At 46.0% G+C, this 21,266-nt stretch overlaps 2 protein-coding genes across 6 annotated transcripts in view; one reads left to right on the forward strand and one right to left on the reverse strand.

The window, feature by feature from the left end:
• Positions 1-15,445, reverse strand: part of Osp (myosin phosphatase Rho interacting protein outspread) — a 280,543-nt gene extending 265,098 nt beyond the window's left edge. For all 5 annotated transcript variants that reach the window (XM_076798351.1, XM_076798350.1, XM_076798355.1 and 2 more), the window contains exon 1: positions 15,230-15,445. In XM_076798351.1, the coding sequence (XP_076654466.1) occupies positions 15,230-15,370 (141 nt within the window). In that variant the 5' untranslated portion in view covers positions 15,371-15,445. The remainder of the gene's footprint in view (positions 1-15,229) is intronic.
• A 2,654-nt stretch (positions 15,446-18,099) lies between these two features.
• On the forward strand, positions 18,100-20,091 carry Pmi (Transmembrane protein Pmi). The gene is made up of 3 exons (XM_076798387.1): positions 18,100-18,226; positions 18,933-19,150; positions 19,228-20,091. The coding sequence occupies exons 1-3, from the start codon at positions 18,204-18,206 to the stop codon at positions 19,512-19,514; spliced, it is 528 nt and encodes a 175-aa protein (XP_076654502.1). The 5' UTR covers positions 18,100-18,203; the 3' UTR covers positions 19,515-20,091.
• Positions 20,092-21,266: the final 1,175 nt, after the last annotated feature.

The raw sequence follows: 21,266 nt of genomic DNA on the forward strand, positions 1-21,266 counted from the left end.
TTGGCTCCCACGCGACTCTGTGTTTGGCCAGGCTCAGACAGCCGGGACAGCGGATTCGACGGGCCGGAAGATTAGAATTGGGAGCCGTTGCATCTCCCGCGGGGGATTAAACGCGGAAAGAGGAACGTGAGAATGAATGATCGAGGCGCTGCTGCGTCCGCAAAACTAGGTTGACCCGAAAAATACGAACCAGGCCCCGAGAACCAGTCTGCGCAACGTCTTCCCAACGTCGTCCCGCTATCAGCCTGCGAAACGTCGATATAAAATTGTCCCGTTCCCGGACCGTTAAGGAACGCAATCAGATTCGTTCCGCGTCGAACAGGTTGGTCCACGAATTATTAGAGAACGATCGAGGCGTTGCTGCGTCTGCGGAACTGGGTTGACCCGGTGCCAGAAGAGAACCAGTCCGTGCAACATCATCCTGCCATCAGCCACCTTCGAGCATCAGTATAATCGTCGTTCCGGACCGTTGAGGAGCGCAATCAGACTTTTTCTGCGTCGAGCACGTTCGTCCGCAAATTATACAAAGTTCGGACATGGTCGAGATCGATTTCAGACTGGATGTTCGAAAGATCGCAATGTTTACCGATGTTTCTAAACATTGGCAAAGGTTTTCAAAGCTCTCGGTGAACGAGCTTCTTTCGAGTCGTTCCGCGGCTTCGTTGGCGTTGAAGAGAGCCAGGCCAGGTCAAGCCAATCCCAGAGCGGCTCATTGATGATTTCGGTCGGGTCCAGAGCGTCGTAAAGCCCTCGCACAAAATCAAGTCTGGCCCTTTCTTGCGTGCATTACGGTACCCGGGAGCCGGATTGTCGTCTGATACCGCCGCGCGAGACACGGGAATCAACTTTTCGCTGGCAGGATGAGTCATTACGGCGAGGTAGTAGCTTACATCGAACCGCAAATGACGCGAAAAACCGTCTGCGAAGGAGGGAAGAGACGTCTTCGCTCCGAACACATCGAAGCGTGAACGTTTTTGCCGTAAAAATTGCCCTCGTCTTGGACGATTGACCATTGGAAATGCGAGTGCCAGTCCGCCGCGGCGGTTTCTGCGCGGTCGCTGCGCTCGCGCGAGCCTCCTCGCTCACCACAAATTCGCTATTGTGCCGTGCGCTCGCTGAAACACATCCTATCGCGTCCGAAATTCTAGACATTCTCTGCACGCGACGTACACCTTCCGCGCCAACTTTATCCTAGCTTCTACGCACATTCTTTCGGCAAGCGTGTGTTAATACATTTGAAAATAAAAATTGTTGGAAATGTTCTTTAATAGTACGTTATTCAGCAAACTACACTTTATTCCGTATATACTTTATTAGTATTATAAAGGTGTTGGTATAAATAACGGCACAATGTTTCCGCGTATCGAGTGTTCAATCCTTATGTGAATAGTGTAAGCGAAAGCTCTTTCAAAAGTTGCGACCTGCACAGGCTAGCTGCTTCTACCAGACTGACTAACAGACTACGGTCTCGACTTTATGACCCCGCCTGACTCCTTCTGTCCTTGGGAGAACCGCCCCTTACGCCTAAATCCTTATGCCTAAGACGCTATGGTATCGTTGAATTTCAACAAAAATCACTTCCTCCCAGATAGCACACAGACATCTTAACGACGTCTCAAAGACGTCTGTCGATGGACTTTCAAGACGTCTTTAAGACGTTCCGAACGTCTCTGGAACGTCTCTGGAACGTCTTTGTTACAAAACTGTACGTCTTAAAGACGTCTTTGAAACGTCTTAAAGACGTCTTTAAAACGTCTGTTAGACGTCTTGTAAACACCTTCTAGACGTCTTTTAAACGTCTTTTAGACGTCTTAGAGATGTTCATAAATGTTAATTAAAATAAAATTAATTTAAACGAATAAAGCAATATTTTATTGTTATTGCTCATATATATTATAACATTCAAAGTACATTACATTAAAATGAATTCGAAAGACTCCAAAAAAAATTCAGGTTATCTGGATATCTCATAATAAAAATGAATTTATAAACCCAGTCAAAAATCACTGTCGGTCATATGTGACTGACGTGGCAGTTAACGTGTTAAAAACCAGCATCAATATATTAACATCACTCACATGCATTTGAAGGTGCTGTGCTGTTAAATAGGCAAGCATCTTTATTGGAATATGTATTTTATAAAACTGTGTCGTCGAGAAGCCAACCCTTGATAAGATGAATTCATGTGGGTGACACGATTCATCGAATACAGTGAATTCTCGATATATGTCAGCAACACGGGTCTTGCCAGCGTCTTGTATCGTGCAGGAGACATACCCGAGAGCCGTGTTATGTTTACACTCATCGGTGTCCGACGCCCTTCGAGCTTCGCGGCCTCTCACGGGGTATGCCCCGCGGTAGTGGGAATAATTCCGCGACGTTTATCATCCAGGCCTTGACGACATATATAGAGAAATCACTGTATTTTTGAAAGTTTCATTTTGTTCGTAATACAGTTGCTCGAATGGAGACATCATTGGGATTTGTACGATCTACAACTTGGAGATTATTTTCCATGTACTTTGCTTTTCTGTGAACGAATTATATACCCACCAAGAAATTATCTAAAGTACTTTTTATTACTTATTTAATGTTGCTTCAAGATCGAAGGTCATTAGCAACACGGTACATTTTCTTACAATATTTTATACATATTTGTATTCTTGATATACTGGGCATATCTAAAGTACTATTTTCGATATAATTAGTCGAAAGAATTATTTAACCCTCAGCACGCGAATGGCGACTGTAAGGCGTCACTAAAAATTGCTGTATGAGTATTCAAAATATTTTTTACTTTATTAAATCTGTTTGCATTTAATAAATGACTAAACATTTCAGTATTGTACGAGTAAATTGCACCATTTTCGTACGTATTGCATGAAAACAAATATAAAGAAAGGGAATATTCTAGGTCGGAAGAAATGTTTCGTTTTGGGTTAAAACTTTGGGTTGAAACTAGTATCAATCAAGGATCTGTCTTCCGAAGAACGCTTAGAATAAAATCGTGGGGGGATTTCGAGAAGAAAATGTTCAAAAAATTCAAAGCACAAAGGGTTGAAATATCAGAATGATCGGCCGCTGTCGCCTGGTTAGAAGCCAGGATAAAAAGGGGAAAAATTGACAGGGGCAAAAGTAGGAATTAGAAAGGGAATTCGAAGAGCTCGCGAGTGCGCGTCGCGCGTCGCAAAATTCCTGGCAAAAGCGTGCTCTCGGTTGACCGGTTTAAAGGGAGCAGGCCGACGTAACATCTGAATGAATCACGTCCGACCAAAACGAATACGGGCAATCGCGTGTCCCTACCCCGTGATCCCGTGTTCCTCCTTTTTGCTCGATCGCTCCTTCCACGGTCCACTTCGCGCAGGACTACGCGGCGCGTACGCGCGCGTATAAATAAACGGCCATACATTATTTATAAATCGCTTATGCACCAACGGCAAGGTCGGATAAGATCCGAGGTCCGCAGAAAACAGAGATACAGCCGTGGCTTTTATGATCCTGGGAGTGACCTATCGTCGGGAACATTCATCCCCCGCTCGCTCGGTCTCCGGAGAATAACTCGTTCTAATCGTTTCGAGAATCGACGGTGAACTGCTCCGTTGTTCGTCGGGACGGGAATTATGCGAGACACTTCGACCGCCGTTCCGTCCGGTACAATCAAACTCGAATTTGCCGCTCAAGATTTCGAAACGCGAACGCACCTTTTGATAAATAGATCGTTGCTCCCGGTGACTTGAACGCTCGGCGAGAACACTATCGTCTCGGGGTCTCCGGTGTACGGCGATGCTCATTTAGTATAGAGTTATCTACAGTGATTCGTTGAATTGCTCTACAGAATCATTATTTCATTCAAAATTGTATATGGAATTCTCTCTACTGACGTTCATTTTCTCACTTCCGCTTGGTGGGGAACAAGCGGAGAAAAAAACAAAGGAAGTGGGGCTGTAATTGTTAAACAGTACCAGCACACAGAAAAGTATATTTGCCAAAATAACAAATTTCACCGATTCGGTGGAGTAAATTAACAAGAAGGGAAAAACGTTTAGAACATTTGCGAGCAGGGATGACAGGAGATAGAGGAAAAGGAAAGGCCGAGGGGAAACGAAAGAGAGAGAAGGGAAAGGAGGTGGTATAGAGAAAACGAGATCTGGCACTACGTTATGCTCGTTCGATTACAGATAATCACCGGTGCGCGGGCCGATCGAACTTCATCGACCTATAAATCGGCTCGGGGAAGCGCTTATAGTAGCGCCGCGCGCGCGCGGTCGGTCGGTTTCTGCCTGATGAGTTATCCAATCGCGGCCGGGCATAAATGTACGATTATTTCTCGTGGCGCACGTGTTCCGCGGACGCATGCACCGTCGTAAAGAACGCGTTAATCGCGAGATACCTCGCGGGGAACCGGTATCGATGCAAAACACGGCGAATTCAGCCCGCCGCGCCGCGCCGCGTCCCTCGCGCGCCTCGTGTAATTGTTCGCTCGTGTTGTCTCGGCCGATTCCGTCTCGCGATCTCGGTCATTTGTTCCCATCCCGGCGTAATTTATTAATTAACTTATTTATCGCGAGAAAGGAAAAGTTACTGCCAACCTGCGCCGCTTGTAACGGCAGAGTAGACAGCCTAGAATGAATCCTTATTGCCGGGTAAAAACGAGTCGGTAATACGAACTCCATTCTTCCAATCCTATCCGTCTTCTTCGGCATAATTTCATGGAAAATCACATATTCGCTTTTTACTAATCTCTGTTGCGATTAGAGAAGTGGTGGTTACAGAGTTTGAGAAAACCGTATTCGCGACGATTTTACAGAAAGTTTCGGAACGCGTCTAGACAATAGGGCACAGGTTCCGCCTTTCTCAAGGAGGACGCCGCAACGAGAAACCCGGCTGATTAAGTGCATCATTAGACCGTTGGCTCTAACGACTACACGAATCATTGACGGGGACGACCGCGTCGTGGATCGTGTCCCGTGCATACGTCGCATGAGCGATACTTCGCAAAACGGTGGTCGACACCGACGACCGTAGGGATCCGGTGCGAGAGCCGGAGATGATTTTTTGCCGATAAACCGAGCGACCAGATTGGTCCAATTTAACACCCATCTCGGCCAGGAAACGTATTTTACGACGACGAACGAGTCCTCCTCCTCGGATGCCCGTCTTTCCGGTCGATTTAAAAAAAATGCGCGGGGAGATCCGGCGTAGAAGTCGGGAGCGAAAAGAAGAAGGAAGAAAAGGAATACGCCCGCTCGGAGGCGGAGTCATCCATCTTTTCCAGGAGGCTCATAAGCGATCGCGCGTCTGCGAGCGTGGCGAGACGTCCTTTCGTAGGACCCGCGGATGATGGATGGCCCCGACAAAGAGAGAGAGAGAGAGAGAGAGACCATGGTGGAAAATAAAAGCAGCCGGGTTTCGAGCGACATATCCTCTCCTCGTGGAATCACCGTGATATTTCGCCTTCTGCCCGTGCGTCGTCACCAACGCCGCCGCTATTTATCCTCCGCCAACTCTCTGTTCCTTCTCCACCGGTGCTGACCACCGGCAATTAGCCTCACGGTCACGACAAGGACATCCACTTCGTGATAGGCTAAACACAGGTCGGCCACTCTATGAGATAGTGCCTACCGATCGGGGGCGCTCCACGGACCTGCTGGATAATTTGTGATCGCTGCCGATCGCGAGACCCAGCCCTCTTCTCCTCTTCTTCTTTCTCGACCTCCCTCTTCCACGGCTTCCTCCCTTCGGCCGTGGGAAGCCCATTGATGGCCGATGATTGAGCTCCGTCACGAGAGAACCTCGCCACGGAACCTCCAATCCCTGCCACCACTCTTCTCGCCTCGCGGAAACTGGATAATTCCATCGGGATTTGTCAAAGTTCACTTCTTCTTCTCCGGCTAAATGTTAACCCCTTCCTTCGTCGGGTGTGACTCGACATTTCACAGGTGTTTACAAAGTTACGGAGTGCAAACGGTCAATGCACGCACGTTCGCGTATAGAAGGTGAGATCGAACCAGTATGCTGGATAGTTCGTTCTAGATTTGTCTAAGATGAAACTCCTCTTTGTTCGTTCTTCCAGTTAACCAGTTAGCTGTTGCGACCTCTTTGAAAAATGTGTGCCTAAGTTGCGTCGGAAAAATTATTTCTTCATGACGAGTATACTCGTCGCACACAGTTCACTGGTTAAAGGTTAGTCCACTTTCCTGTACATCCATGTGTAAAAGGTGTACATTCCATCAAAAGTATATTTGCATTATATACGATCATCTATAAATTCACGCGGTGAGAAAATGTCTATGTCATTCACAATTTATGATAAGCACGCATAATTTCTGTTCATCCGTGGATCAGTTTCTGAAAGCCACGTATACAATTTCCGACCATCTCTAGCCGAACGTTACGGGATTGTACTTGTATGAAATGCATATAGAGTGCATCTACAATAGATCGTTGTATGTACAAACGGACACATCCCAGAGACAACGTAGGGCCACACGATCTAGCCGGCGAAGCAATAAAAGGCAGGGATAAAGATCGCAGTAGGCGAAGGAGGAAGAGCTTCATGGATCCAGCATGAAGATTTACGCCTCGACCCGGCGATAATTTCGAGCGTCGTCTTTTGGAGTGCGATCGTTGCCGGTCGCGGCAGTCGTCGCATCGGGTCGGGTCGGGTCGTTATGAATCGTTGATCTCGATCTCGGTGCCCCGGTACGAAGTTGAGACGCGATCGCAAAAAGGCCCGGCGCAGAAAATCGCGAAGCCGGGGCATATCCAGTTGTAACGGTATACCGCACGCAGGTAGGCAGGTAGGTAGGCAGGTAGTGTGCAGGTAGGCAGGGACAGAAGGAGAAAGACGCCCGGTAGCCGAAGCAACAACGATCGTAACAGCTCTGAACGAAAGCTCCGATCGGCGTCGTGTTCCTAGTGAATGGAGGAGAGCACCGTCGGTGGCCTGGCTTGCGGTGCATTCATCCTCGGACCCTGATAGGCCTGCGGCGATTAATCGAATCTGGGAAGCCAGCCGACCGACCGACCAACCGACCGGACTGGCCCCAACCGCTTCTGCTTTCCTTCGAACCGAAGGTTTTTCCTCGGCGAGCGTCCGCGTCCGACGGTCAGTTTCGCCATAGAAGCCAGCCACGCTCCTTTCCTTTATAAGGACTTCATTGAAAACGCGATCGTCGATCGCCTGCGGCCCGACGCCGCGGATCCTCGTCGTTTCTCGTTATCGAGCGCCCCCGACGAAAGAAAAATTCCTTCAGGAACGCCACCTTTCTCCCTTTTTCACCTCGGTGACGAAGTTTCGTCGATCGATTCCGCGAACAATTAACGGGTACACATACGCATAGGACAGACACGCGAGCACCGGCAGCGCTGCGTACAATTAAGACCGAGGCTCCGATGAAGTTTGGAGTGAAAGGCATCGGGGACGGGAATGTTTTCGATCGCGAAACAGCCGTCTCTGAATGGTAAATAAAAGGCCTGAATGGCCTAGCGCGCTCGGTGCCCGTTTCCCAGGAACGGGCCCAGACGCGTCTCCGTCAATGAACGATCTGTACCAGAGAGTCGACTTTACATTTACGGTGTTCCTCTCTTAACGAGAACTCCCTGGTTCCCGGTAGCGCGACTTCTGCGTAACCCCCGAAGCGGAGCGTCCGGGCGACTTACCTGGTGTCGCCTCCTCCGTTTCTTTTCTCGTTCCTACCGTTTATGATTTCTCTCTGACCAGAAAGAAAGAGAGAGAGAGAGAGAGGGAAAGCCTCTGGCAATCCCCTCCGTGACAAATCTATCGGAATCGAATCCTAGACCCGTTGGATCTCGCGGTACGAGACGGTATCGGGCGAACGGACGTCGAGCCGGCGAACAGCTGCGGGAGACACGGTGTGTTTTTCTTCGCAATTACTCGGTAGAGACGCGCGAAGGCACACCGTGTCACGGGACGCTCAACAAGGTTGAACGGTCCCCGCTCGAGACCAATTTATAATTCGATGATTATCTGTACAGAGGCGGACACTGTGCGCGACGTCGGCAACTCGGCGACCTGCGTGCCAGCTGGGCATAAATATCGCGTGAAAAAAAAGGCCCGTCGTTTTCGCCGTAGTCACGACAAATTATTGATGATCTTGCGGACAGGCAATAGAGATCGTTATCGGGGGGCCCCGCTTCACAGAAAGGTCGTGTCGTGCAACACGACATCGCAAAAACCCACAAATGCCTGTCCCGCGCGCGTTGTTGTGTCCAACGAGGAAGAAATGGCCACGCGCGTTTCCAAGCGGACACGGCCCCTTCGCCTTCGCCTCGTGGGAGGAAGACGGAGGCCGCAGGACACCCCTGGCGCAGCTACGACGACGCCGATCGTAGCTACAGTGATTTCTCTGTATATGTCGCCAACGCCTCGATGATAAACGTCGCGAAATTATCCCCACTACCGCAAGGTGTACCCCGTTAGGGGCCGAGGACGCCGAGGAGTGGACGATACACGACGCTGGCAAGAACCATGTGAGAATTCACCGTACTTCCTCACTCTGCGCAACTATGGCAACTATGGTCAGTTTTGGGTCGCCGAGCTACGACGGCGTTGAGCCTCGAAGAAGTCCTCGAGGTTCGCGCCGAGTTGCTAATCTTGAGCTCCTAAGCAGACCCTAACTCCATGCGAATTTATACCCGCGATGGAAACTAGACCTACGATCCCGATTTCCATACCAGATGTCCTAGCACCTTCAATGACGGAAGGAGTCATAGACGGAGCCATTTGCATATTCTCTCTGAGAGAAGATTGCCGAGGTGCTCTTCAACAGCTTTGCATTGCTGAGGTGACTTTTATGATTTTGGTTCCCAAGAGACATATCGATGACGTTAGAATAAATTATCTTGTGAAAGAATGGGCGAGTGAAATCTTGAAGCAATTAATGAAGACTGTTCTGTTGTTTTCAACTATTTAACACTAAACCTACCAAGCACAAAAAATATAAAAGTGAAACGTCTTATGGAAGGGAGGAGATGAATTTACATAAACTTTGTACGATTTTTATCATAATATGTGCTTAACACGTTGAATGCCACGTCACCCAGTGCAGGTTTTAAAATGAATTTTTACGTTGATATATTCATTGTACTGAACTTGATTAGGATCTGTAACGTCCAAGAAGGTTGGAGGATTACTCAGTATCATACATTTAATTTTTTGCAATTTCTATTTCATTAAATAACTTACTTTGATTTTATAGAATTTTTGGGGTTCCTAGTTTGGCGTTCAAAGTGTTAAATAAAGAAGTCAATTCAAATGTTTTTCCAATTTCAATAATTGTGAAATAGAAAACCGGTCATTTTCACCGCGGTAGATTTAGTGTTAAACTTATTAAAAGAGGTCCCCCTGGACCTCTGTCTCCCAGAATTTTTATTTTGCACAAGGGTCCGCTGTCTAGTTACAACAATGGTCCGCGTTAAGGGTTAAGGCGTCGTTCGCATGGAGCTCGCCAGGGCGTCGCTTTAAAGTGCATCAGTATGCAGAAGGTTGTCGCAGCAAGAATTTTGGGCTCGTCGACGCGCGAACGGGCAATTTTAGTCTCTCCGTTTGCTGGCTCGCGAGCCCTCTTCCCTCGGACAATACTTCTGCCGACCGGTCAACCGTAACCTGTCCATTGTTAGCCGCATATATTTACTTTGCTTACGACGCCGGCCATAAGCGAAGTACTGTTATCCGCGGTGGTGTGCGTATGACGTATCGCCTCGCCGATCTTGATACTTCCTTCGCGCCTCTCGAAAAGGCCCTCGCCCCTTTTCGACGACGCGACGTCGTTAAATTATAACCTGCGGAAGTCGGCCCGAACCCGCGAACACGTCGCGGGTGGGAAAGAAATTGCGGTAACACCTCGTTCATCGCCGCGGGCAACCATACCCGGAGGCGTAGAGCTTTCATACTTTCGCGCGAGACGAAAAGAATTCGACTCGCGGACCCGTAAGATAAAGTTTGACGAATCTCAACGAGGCGAACGTTTGCTAGACATTTTAGTCTCCCTATCGGTGGCAAACAGCGAGCACTTAGCTCGGGGACGTTGTATATAAACAGTGCTTCTAGAGAGCACACATGCTGGCCACGTGTGAGCAGAGCTGCTCCGAGGGCGAGCATCAAGAGATTTATCGTTTACTATAATGTTTCTCAACTTCTGTCTAGAATGAAGTACGTGCACCAGTGTTGCCTTTAACCCTTGGAGAACGGGACGTGGGTCCGTTTCGGTTCATGGACAGTAGACTGGGGATTTTATGCATATGTGACAAAAACATGTGGGAGAAACTTAAATATTTTTTTTTAAAGAAACTTTTAGTCAATTTATTGAGCACAAGCGAGTTTAACGATGACCAATAAGGGTTAATATATATACAATAAGTTTATCCATTTCTTCTTTAATTTATCTTGAGGAAATGATAACCAAACTGAGTGTCGCTGTAAACACAGTCCTTTTCTTCTTTAATTTATCTTGAGGAAATGACAATCAAACTGAGTTTCATTGTAAACACAAGAAACGACATTAAAAGCTATTATTCCACAAAGGTTTACGTAAGAGAGTCACTTTATTCAGACAATCCTAAATCAATTTTGTAATCCACGTGGCTTTTCTCTCTTTTCTCTACTCTTATCAGCTGTGTCAGTCCCCCGTCTTGTTCGCCAGACATGCGCAATCTGTATCTCATTAAAAATGAGTTTTAAAGGGGATACGATAAATTTACATAACTTCTATCGTATTTCTTTTACATATATATCAACTTCGTGATCCGAAAGAGGTCAATGACCCTCACACGTTCGCCAAAATCTGAATGCTGGAGCGTTTCCACGCGAAGACCGCCCCTTCTATCATCCCCTAAGCCTAGCAGCGCGCAATTCCGCTGAGAAACGAGTGCAGAGCGCAAAGCATGGTCCCGACGAGCTTGAAAATTGAGACGTAGGCTCGGCTGGCTCGGCTGGCAGTGAGGGATTCGTCGGGTCGCGTGATCAGAACGCGCAGCCTTGTAATCGACAGCGAAAACACGTACGCGCATCTCGAGGCTCGCGAAGAACGTGTTCGCCGAGCGGACAGTATACCGTAAGGCATCTCGAGATCGTTTCACTGGATCAAAATTTCAGGGGCTCTCTCGGAGAGAGAGAGCCCCCCCCCCCTCGGGTTCCCCCACCATCTCGGTCTTCTTGGCTGCTCTCGGTCGGGCCAGGAAATTATTTCTCGAAGGCCACTTACCGAGGCGCTCACGAAGAAGTAATCGTACAGAAAATACGGAGCTGCGGACCGATAATGGCTGGTCAGGCACAACGTGGCCCCCAGGGCCCTGGCTTCTTCTTCCTCCCTCCCTCCCTCCCTCCCTCGAGTCGGCCAGAAACAACGTGTATACGCACAGCAGAGGCTTTTATCGACCGTCTTCTCCTTCGATTGTGCTCTCGGGAGAGCGCATGACTACTTTTGATCACTTTCTCACAGTGCAACGCGGAACGGAGTCGAACCGGGAAGCCGCTGATTACAGGAATTAAAGGGGCATCGCGTTCACGAACGACCAGGGAGCCGGGCTGCGCGAAAATTGTAATTAACCGGTATCGCGATGGCGGAGGTCAGACGCTCTCGTTCCCCGTTAAACGATCCAGAGCACCGGGAACGGACGTTCAACCCCCCGGTGAACGGTGGATCGTCAAATCTTTGCGAACTATCCCGGACGGGTCCCAAAGTCTTCCAGGTGAATAATATCTGAGCAGAATTTGGAGAAGTGCGAGACAATTAGACACCAGATCCCCTGAAAATCCAGTTTCCCTTCTCGTTAGACATTGATCCGACTTTAATCGGCAACGAGGATTTGCTAAAGCGAACGCTTGGTTTCGAAATGGCTGACAATCAGCGTTTCGCGTCTATGATTCATGCACAATTTCAAGCCCAGTAATCTTATAAATACGGCGCACGACTTCTAAGCGCTGTTTCCATTATTTCAACCCCTGCATCTACTCTTCCCGCGCGGAGTGGCCCGAGTGGGCGTGGTTTCGTAGCTCTCGCTTTCGACGGAGTCAAGCCGGTGCCCCAGAGGGCAATCTGCGGCCACGGCTGGTCTCTAGGAAGAACGTATCGAACGTGGTCGTTACTTCCCCCGGAGAAACCGAGATCGAGGAGAGTCGGAGTGTATCGCGGCCGCGTTTCCGCTCCGTAATCGACGCCGGCGGGCAGCCGAGGCCGACAATGCTCCTTCTCTCTCCCGGGAGAGTCCTAAACGCGGATAAAATCGGGCCGCACCATGGCCGTTCCATGCGTTTCGCGGCGATCCCGAGCGCAACTTCCGCGAGTGCGATCGCCTAAGCGTAGAAAACGATCGCGGGAGAGGGCCGCGAGAAAGATTGCAAAAGGTCAAATTCCTTCGATTCGAGGCTCTCCTCGTCAAATTACGAGCCAAGAGACGAAGAACCGTGCGACCGAGGAGTAAAGAAAGGTTGGATTGCGTATGCATTCGTTATTTGCGGTTATATGGGGGACAGCGGTGTTGAAGAGAGAAGAAGAGAGAGAGAGAGAGAAAGAAGGAGGGAAGAGGGGACACACAGCGGTGAAGAGCCGGACGGAGCGAGAGACGCGGAGAGAGAGAGGAGGAGAATAAACCGATACAGAGATACCGCATCCAGGCGAAAGCCGACAAGCCAACAACTCTCGAAAGGGCCCTGTTGTAGGGGTGCTGGGAGAAGACGGCTGGAATGCACCGAGAACAGGTCGCAAGGCTGCCGACATTCCGAAATTTGCAACGGCGCAAACCACGGGGAACGTGTCCCATTGTGCGCTCACGAGTTCGCCCCTGCCCGACCGGAAGGAAAAATCCAACGAGATATGACTTTCGCCCGTTTTCGCCACCCCGACGCGATAAACCGTGATTTACGGGATCGTGACCGCTCCGAAGACGAATGCGATCGTGAAACCACCGATTTTGGGTATTGGAAATACGGGGGCCCCCATGACATAAGGGACGCGCTGCTCAGATATCGCGCGTTGGATTCGCAAGGTCAATAGCCGTGAGATCAGTCCCACGATTTTTGTGTAATAATTAGACTGTGGATGTTCATACGGAATAAACATTTTTACGCTTACTAATTTGAGCATTTCAAGCTGAAACGATAATCACCGACCCTTTGCACACGGAAATGTTTTAAAATCTCCAACATTTTACGATATTCCTCCGATTAACGAGACTTTCTTGATGATTCAAGCTTACGGTCCTGTTTGGAAGCCGTATTAAATACCAACGGTGTCATACCACGTCTTTTAAACTTTGCCCGACGAATGCATTTACATCGAAGCATTATCATCTCCAATTACGAAATTCTTCTCACGGACACGCGCGATTAGTTTATCCCGAGCCCAGCCCGATGATGCACTAGCATATGACTGATTCATACGTTTCGTAAAGGTTAAATATTGATAACAGTATAATCAGGCCGCGATGTTTCTCAGTGTTTACCCCAGGGGAATGCTCAGAAAATTGCAAAATAAATGAATCCCATGTGTAAAAATAATGCCGTTACAAACTCCGGACGCACCGTCGGCCAACGAACTTTATTCTAGCACGGGAGGAGAAGAAATTCGAGAAAATGCTAGGAGATCGTCGTCGTCGGTGAAAACAAAGGGAAACAATATCGACTTATCGGACGGACTTTAAACGGCGGACCGTTTCGCGATATTAACATATACACGTTCCCCGAGCTGCCATTCGGCAGTACCGTACGATACGCAGCGTGAATTGATTTTTAACGCTTTTATTTTACACCCCCCTGCCTTTTACGAGGCAATTTTGCTCATCGGGCTGCTCGACCGGGCCTGTTGTAAATAAAAACCACGGGGGAAGAAAGGAAACGGCGAACGACTCTCTGTTCTTTTTTCACAAACGCTCCCCGGCCGGTATTTATGTCCCCCGAACGCGAAAGCGGTATTTTTAGCTGCATTTATTTATAAACTACCAATAGGCTGTTTCTTTCGACGGCGCATTCCCAACTAAAATCGTTAAAATTCGCTTCAAATTTGAATTTGAAACTGGCAACAACATCGTAAGGTCATCTATTAAAAAGTACTCTAACGAAACGACCTACGAAAGCAAACTTTGGTAGGTATGTTTTTTTAACCCCTTGGGCTACCGTGGGCGCCTATAGGCGCTCGACACAGTTTGGCTTTATTATTTACATTAACCCTTTGCACTCGAAACTATTTTAACTGCAAAACGAAACATTTCTTTCGACCTAGAACATATCCCTTCTATATATTTTTATTTTCATGTTATTCATACGAAAATGGTGGGATTTACTCGTTCAATACTGAAACGTTTAGTAATTTATTAAATACAATCAGATTTAATAATGTAAAAAATATTTTGAATAATGGTACAGCAATTCTTCGTGGCGCCTTACAGTAGCCATTCGAGTGCTAAAGGTTAATATTAAATTCGTAATATTTTCACTAATACGGTTCAAAGAAATAAATAATATTGTTTTAATGTAGTGAAACTCAGTTTATTGATTATTGAAATATGTTTTCACAGAAATGCATCCCTACCCAAAAGTTCGCCGTTCCCGGCACACATCGTAACTCACTTCCTGCCGAATCAAAGTCTGCCGTAGTCAAGGGGTTAAAAAAGCAACATAATCGTTGCAGTGCCGACGGTAAGCACCTATCTCCTATCGTGCAAGGCGAATCGCTTTTCCCGCAGCCGATAATCAGGGGATTCGTTATCGAGCTGAAGATAAGAAGACCGTGAAATTCGGAAAATCGTTGACCGCGCGTCAGAACGCAGACGCGCGACTAGTTTGAAAATCGCGCAGAGCCCGCGCGTCGACGGTGCGTGCGTTCGCGCGCGCGCGCATGCGTGCACTAATCGCGTCTCACCGGTAACACGCTCGTCTTACATAACATCGGCGTGTCCCTCTCTCCGACAGGACCTTCGTCCTTCCCAAGAGAGCCTGGGTCCCGGTCCCGATCTCGGGTAGCGCGGCCAAGGAATTCGAGGGACGAGCAACAAAGAGAAAATAATGCCCGGTCGCGATGGACCGGCTACGCAACCGCGTGAGAGTGCGGCGTGTATCGTATAGGTGCGCGCGGTGCGCCGCGTGCGAGACGGAGACGGAGCATGCGCGGATTCGCTGTTGCGCGAGCGAGAGGGAAAACGGAGTCGCTCGCACGCACGCACGCCGCGCTCGAAAGAGAGAGACGGTCAGAGTCCATCAAGCAAAACTCACCCTGTTGCATTCCAGAGCCTCCGCGCTGTGCTCCTCCTTCTGCTTGAAGCAGCTGCTGCACTTGCTCTTGTTGAATATGTTCGGCGCGAACTTCCTGCACTCGGCGCCGGTGCCACGGACGCCCGCCGTGCCGGCCGACATCGCGACACGTGCGAATTAACCGCGACGACCGGACAGCATCGTTCACCTCTTTTCTCCCTCTCCCCTTCTTTCCTTCACGCCCGCCCCCCACCCACCCCACACACCTCCCTCTCCCGATGACCTCGTGAAACCCGCAACCTTAACCCTCAACGGAACACACGATTCCTCTTCCGTTCCGTCTCCTCCTCGGGGACCCGGGTAAATTATGGTAGGGCTCGCGACAATCCGCTTTTCAGTTTACGCGCGATTCCGTCCGGTTCGTTGGTACCCGGCCTATGCGAGTTGCGCGCCACAAAGCAGTTCCCCGTACAGCCACTATTCCGTGCCCGTTACGTTAACGGATCGAGTTAACAGGATTTCGTATTCTCGTCCCGTGCGCGGATCACACTTCCAGCCGGTCTTGTTCCTTGTTCCGTCACACCCGATCAATCCCGGGATTTATCGGTACCGCGCGATCTCCGTCGATCTCCCCCTGGAGCGTGTTGCGTCTGATAATGTATTGGAGACACTCGAGCGCCGGGTCCGCCGCCTGGGTTTTGTTTACATACACCGTGGCGACGCGAGAGCCTCCGGACTCTGGCTTTCGACAGAATTTTGTTCGACGCGCGAGCCGAGTGCGTCGCACCGTGTTTACAAATGCGTTTGTGTCACGCGTACCGGAAACACGCGCCTGTAGTACCGCTGTCGTCGACGCGGATCCGAAACGATCCGTTCCGATGTACGACACCAGGTCACTTTTTCCCCTGTCCTCGTTTCTCTTACGCTCCTCTCTGTCTGTCTGTCCTCCTTCCCGTCTTGTTGACAATCTTTGCGCACCGTGTCCCAAACAGCACGTGGATCGAACCGCGACACTCCGAAACACGCACCACGGATCTATACGATCAAGAGAGAGAGAGGGAGAGAGCGCGCGCGACGCTTCTGTCGATTAACGTGTCGCACAGCACCGTTCTCGACGATCGATCGATTTATTTCACGAATACGAACGTCGAACGCACGTGCGTCCGATTGGTCGATCGATGAAGGGGATTACCTTTCTTTATTTTTCTCTCTCTCTATTCAATCGAGAATCCGCCTTAGGATCCAGAGAGACGTGGCTCCGATGTAATAATTATTCGGCTGGCACAGTTCACGATGTATCGATAGTAGCACCAAGAGCACCACGATACGCCTGTCTCTCTTTCGTTCTCGATCTCTCTCGTTCTTGCTGTGTTTCTCTCTCTATCTATCTATCTTTCTCTGGCTCTGTCGACTGTCACTACGATGATCCCACGACGCGACCCGATACGCTGCACACGCGACGATTACGACAACGACCACGACCACGAGCACGACGACGACACTCGGGCACACTTAACAACACGTCGCGTCGCGCTCTCCATGACAGAACGCTCCCGCGGACGTCCATCTGCGATCTGGCCCGTTTAACTCGGCCTCTATGCCGTGCGCAGCGCTCACTCTCGCTCGATCGACCGCAGCACGCACGCCCAGGCCCCGGACTACGCCGTACACCAACTAGTCCCTTTCTCCGACGATACACGCAGCGCCGCCGCACTGTGGTTCGATCACTCTTGCCACTAGGCTGGACGATATCGTTTTTCCACGATTTTCAGCTCACCAGTCAACAAATACTCCAAAAATATTAGTTAACTCAAGCGAACGCTAATAATTACGAAGAAAACATCGCTCTCACGTATATGACCTTTCAAACGTTCATTTCGACCCGATTCCCAACGTTTTGCAGATTCAGACCGCGAAAAAGTCTCGATTTTTCATAGATTCAAGTCTCGAAGCGACCTGCAGTACTTTTTCGTTGACAAACTTTTACTAAAAATTAAGTGATTGAATGATTTATAAAAATACAGAAAAGTTAGCGTAGACCGACTCTATTCTCGCCTGTTTCTTAACCATTGCAGAATACCTAATCTCTCGAATCCAGCAAACGAAGAATTCGAAATGCCGCCAGCGAGACCACCGACCAACGAGGAACTGAATATGAAATTTTTATGAGCCTCGCTGCGTGAAACCCTTTTAAATTGCGCGCGCAATTTCGTCGCGGAGTATTTGAGCTTCGATTAAATTTTGTTGAGAGCACGTTGAAAATATGAAATGTAAATGCGTACACGAAATTATGGTTGATGAAGGATTTTCAGCGGACGCAATGTCTTGCGTTCTTGCACGATGAGGTTTTCTAAGCGACATCTTTGATGATTCCTCTGTAACCACTTTGCACGGCTTGCTCGAAATCTGGAAACGTCAATAAGAAAGGACATTTTGTGTTTTAGATTATGAAAATAAAAATATTTTATTTGCGAAAATTTTACGTTATGTAATTTGTTTACGTATTTGGAATATCTTTTCTTCAAAATGTTACCCAGCTCTGCGCACGGTGTTTAAATACTTGAATGCGATTCAAATGTTTCGCAATGCTAATTAATCTAACGAATGTTAACACAGTAGTACTACTACTGTATTTACATGATGCACAGACACTTAATGAATTTCGAATTTGGTTTTGAATGAAAACAATTCTTACAGGGATAAATTTGCAAAGATATATTTTTCCAGCTGAACTGATGGGAAATGTTGAAGATAGAAACATTGAAAACCGAACGAGCCGGTTTTTAAAAATAAATTTCAAGGGAAACAGCTGAAAGTATTTCTTGATTTTGTACAAGAGAACATTCAAACAAACTTGGAATACAATGTACAACTTGAGTCATACGAAAGCCTGTATAGAATCAGCTGATATTTGCATCCGGTTCGATATTCGGGATTTCTCTTCCGGTTCATCCAGACCTGCGTTCCAGTGTTTGGAATAGGATTGTCTGTAAAGATGGTAGATGAAGCTGGTGACAGGTTCGTAGGCGAAATTATTTTCGGCTTTCTATACGAGATATAATGTCTCTAACTACCTTCAATATACACAGCGCAATTCATAACTATGGTACAATATTCATTTAGAAATAAAATAACCTCGCACTTATTCCCTTATATTTAAGAGAATTCTTCACATCTCTGCTACATGTCTATGAATATTTCACTAACCAGCAAATTTTCATCTCGATATGAGAGTGAAAATAATTCTCTGTTGGGAATGTACGGTGCATTTTCGTTGCGTTTAATATTTTCTTCAAATTTCCGAAAGTCCTGTCAGTTACATTGTAAACCTTTGATCACTAAAACTTATTTATTACTGATCGGATTTCACTATAATTCAATGAAAACGCTACTTGAGCGCTAAAACGACGAAAACAATATTGGTTCCTCTTTTACAAAAGTATTTGTATTCAAACAATTTTGACGCTGATTAGTTCAATCAACATCTTACATAACACATAAAAGAAATATGTAATTTGTGATAAAGATCGTATAGGTTGGATCAAGTCACTAAGAATATATATATATGTTTTGTAATTTCAGAATAAGGAAGCTGATCTTACAGTAGTGTACATATAATAAAGATGAGAATGTTACTATCTGCAATGGATAAATGAATGAATAATATTTATACATTAATAATTATAAGAGGCACATTTAAGCTAAAATTTTAATTTTTTTTCAGGGATGATTCCTCTAATGTCGCCATCATCAGGGAGGTGTATGATAATGAAAATGCTCATGAAACATTCGAGTACGAGCTAGAAAGAGCACTTGAATCCGAGTGCAGTTTAATCGTTATTGAACCATCGAAATTGGGTGACGAAACCTCCAGATGGATAGCAGTTGGAAACTGTCTTCATAAGACTGCAGCAATATTTGGGCTTGCAGCCATAACCACAGGTTTATAGACATTATATTTTATACTCCAAACTGATATTATTGTGTACAAGAAAAATATATTATTTTATTTCTTCTAGGTATGCTATGGGGTGAACGACCCTATGTTTGTGGTCCACTGGGTTTCATATCTGTAATATCTTGTGGACTCTATACTGTTTCGTGGCAGTTCGATCCTTGTTGTCAGTATCAAGTCGAAACTGACACAAGTAAATTACCCCATGTAGAACTGTTAGCTGTTTTGGGACCGTCGTCTCCAACCTTCCTTGTGAGGAAAGATGATACGAGAAGGAGAATTCTTCACACAACTATCACCTTGGTTGCACTTAGCATCAGTGCCTGGAGAGTATATCAGGCATTTAAATGAAATTATTCATGCTGCAGAAAGAAAGAAACTATATTGCAAAAAGCAGTAAGGTAGGCCATACGATGTATTGTATATGATCGTAATAAGGCCTAGCATAGAACTCTGTGAATTACAAAAAAGAAATACAGATATGTTTTTGCATATATTAATGGAGATTGTCGAGTTACATGAAGGATACGTTATCGCCCAGTGTTCATTTTTTTTTTTAAGTTTTGACACTATCTCGTATGTGGATGCTAATTTTACAACAGGAAAGGGAATATGTCACAGGGTATAGAAAAAAAAATGTAGCTTGTTTTAAGAACGTTTTCCATGTAAAGCTTGATGTTTCTTGAAACTCCGTATTGTTTCTCTATGATCTCCATCTTGTTGATTCTATTGTCACAGTTAATTTTAATGCAAAGAAAGACACGAACATATTCACACAATCACTTAAGTGAAACAACTACTGATATAAGTGTTCTTAGAGTTATACAAAATTGCAACCATATACCTGCAAAGCTGGATTTAGAATTATATATTTTTAGAATGTAAATAAAGTAGATAGAATACACTACATACAAAATACTACAGAGAATGTTGCCTAGATTTTCTCACCCACGTTTAACGAAAAAGAAAAACTATTTCAAACACTCTTTGGAGTGCATTATTTTTATCGCATTTTTTGACAAACATAATTATTGGCATAACTTATATAATATACGTTAGTTACATAAGAGTTCCATTATGCAATTCACAAACACACGGAACATCAAAAAGTAAACGTTATAATATTCCTTCGAGTTAACAATGTACTGTATTGTATTGTTCAATTACATATGTGAAAATTTTTCGTAAGGACATGCAGTCTATTCGTGCATTAATAAATTCTTACATGTATTTGTACATATATTAGATAATTAATAGATGTTTAAGAATATATATAATGCATTTCAAACATTTGCTTTGAAAATTTTAAATAATGAAAACTAAGCAACATCTTCCTCAATTACTGTATAGCTATATAACATCTACAGCACAAATTGCTGCCACTTACATCACAAAATCTACTACCTTAAAGACATTAAGAACTGTATACATATTTTTAAGACATACAAAAATATAAAAATTTATGTAAAAAATTATGTCTCGTGATGTTTATTTTGCTTAATGCTGCTATTATAAAAAAAAAACGATTTTTAAAAAATGGAAGGGGAAACATCAGGAATAGAAAATACTTTACAATAGAATTGAAAAAGTTACGTGTTTTTATGTTTGTTAAAAAATGAATATAAAATTATTTTTACTTATGTAATAATTACATATACATGCTGCAAACGTATTGTTCATTATAGTCATGTGGGAAAGTATACGTTTGTAATGTATCCACTTTTACTTGAGCCATGTCAATTCGATATGAAATAATCGAAATATGAACAAAAGGAGCGTTAATAATCCTGCCATGACAACAGAGTTCGTACCAATCACTGTACATTATTATGTAACATTCTATATGTCTCAATTTCTAGCCAAATATTTGTCATAACATAACAGTGATTATACATTTAGATGTAATATACGAGAAGGTACATGTTAAAACATCGATTGTGAAAAAGCCACGTTTCTACAGAACTGCGTGTTAGGTAGGTTCATGTTTATGTGTCATTTATAACTTGATGAGGTTTCATTGTTCATTACGCATTTTTAAGCATTTATTTTGTACTTAGCCAGAATTTATTACTTTACAATTTCAACCGGAAATTTGATTGTGTA

This window comes from Halictus rubicundus, chromosome 12 (assembly GCF_050948215.1).
Source record: "Halictus rubicundus isolate RS-2024b chromosome 12, iyHalRubi1_principal, whole genome shotgun sequence".
Lineage (NCBI taxonomy): Eukaryota > Metazoa > Arthropoda > Insecta > Hymenoptera > Halictidae > Halictus > Halictus rubicundus.

Excerpts from the sequence above, each read along its gene's own strand:
- Pmi (XM_076798387.1), top strand. The coding sequence starts at position 18,204 with ATGGTAGATGAAGCTGGTGACAG. Across the intron at positions 18,227-18,932 it reads GTAGATGAAGCTGGTGACAG|GGATGATTCCTCTAATGTCG; the intron begins GTTCGTAGGCGA and ends ATTTTTTTTCAG. Across the intron at positions 19,151-19,227 it reads GCTTGCAGCCATAACCACAG|GTATGCTATGGGGTGAACGA; the intron begins GTTTATAGACAT and ends TATTTCTTCTAG.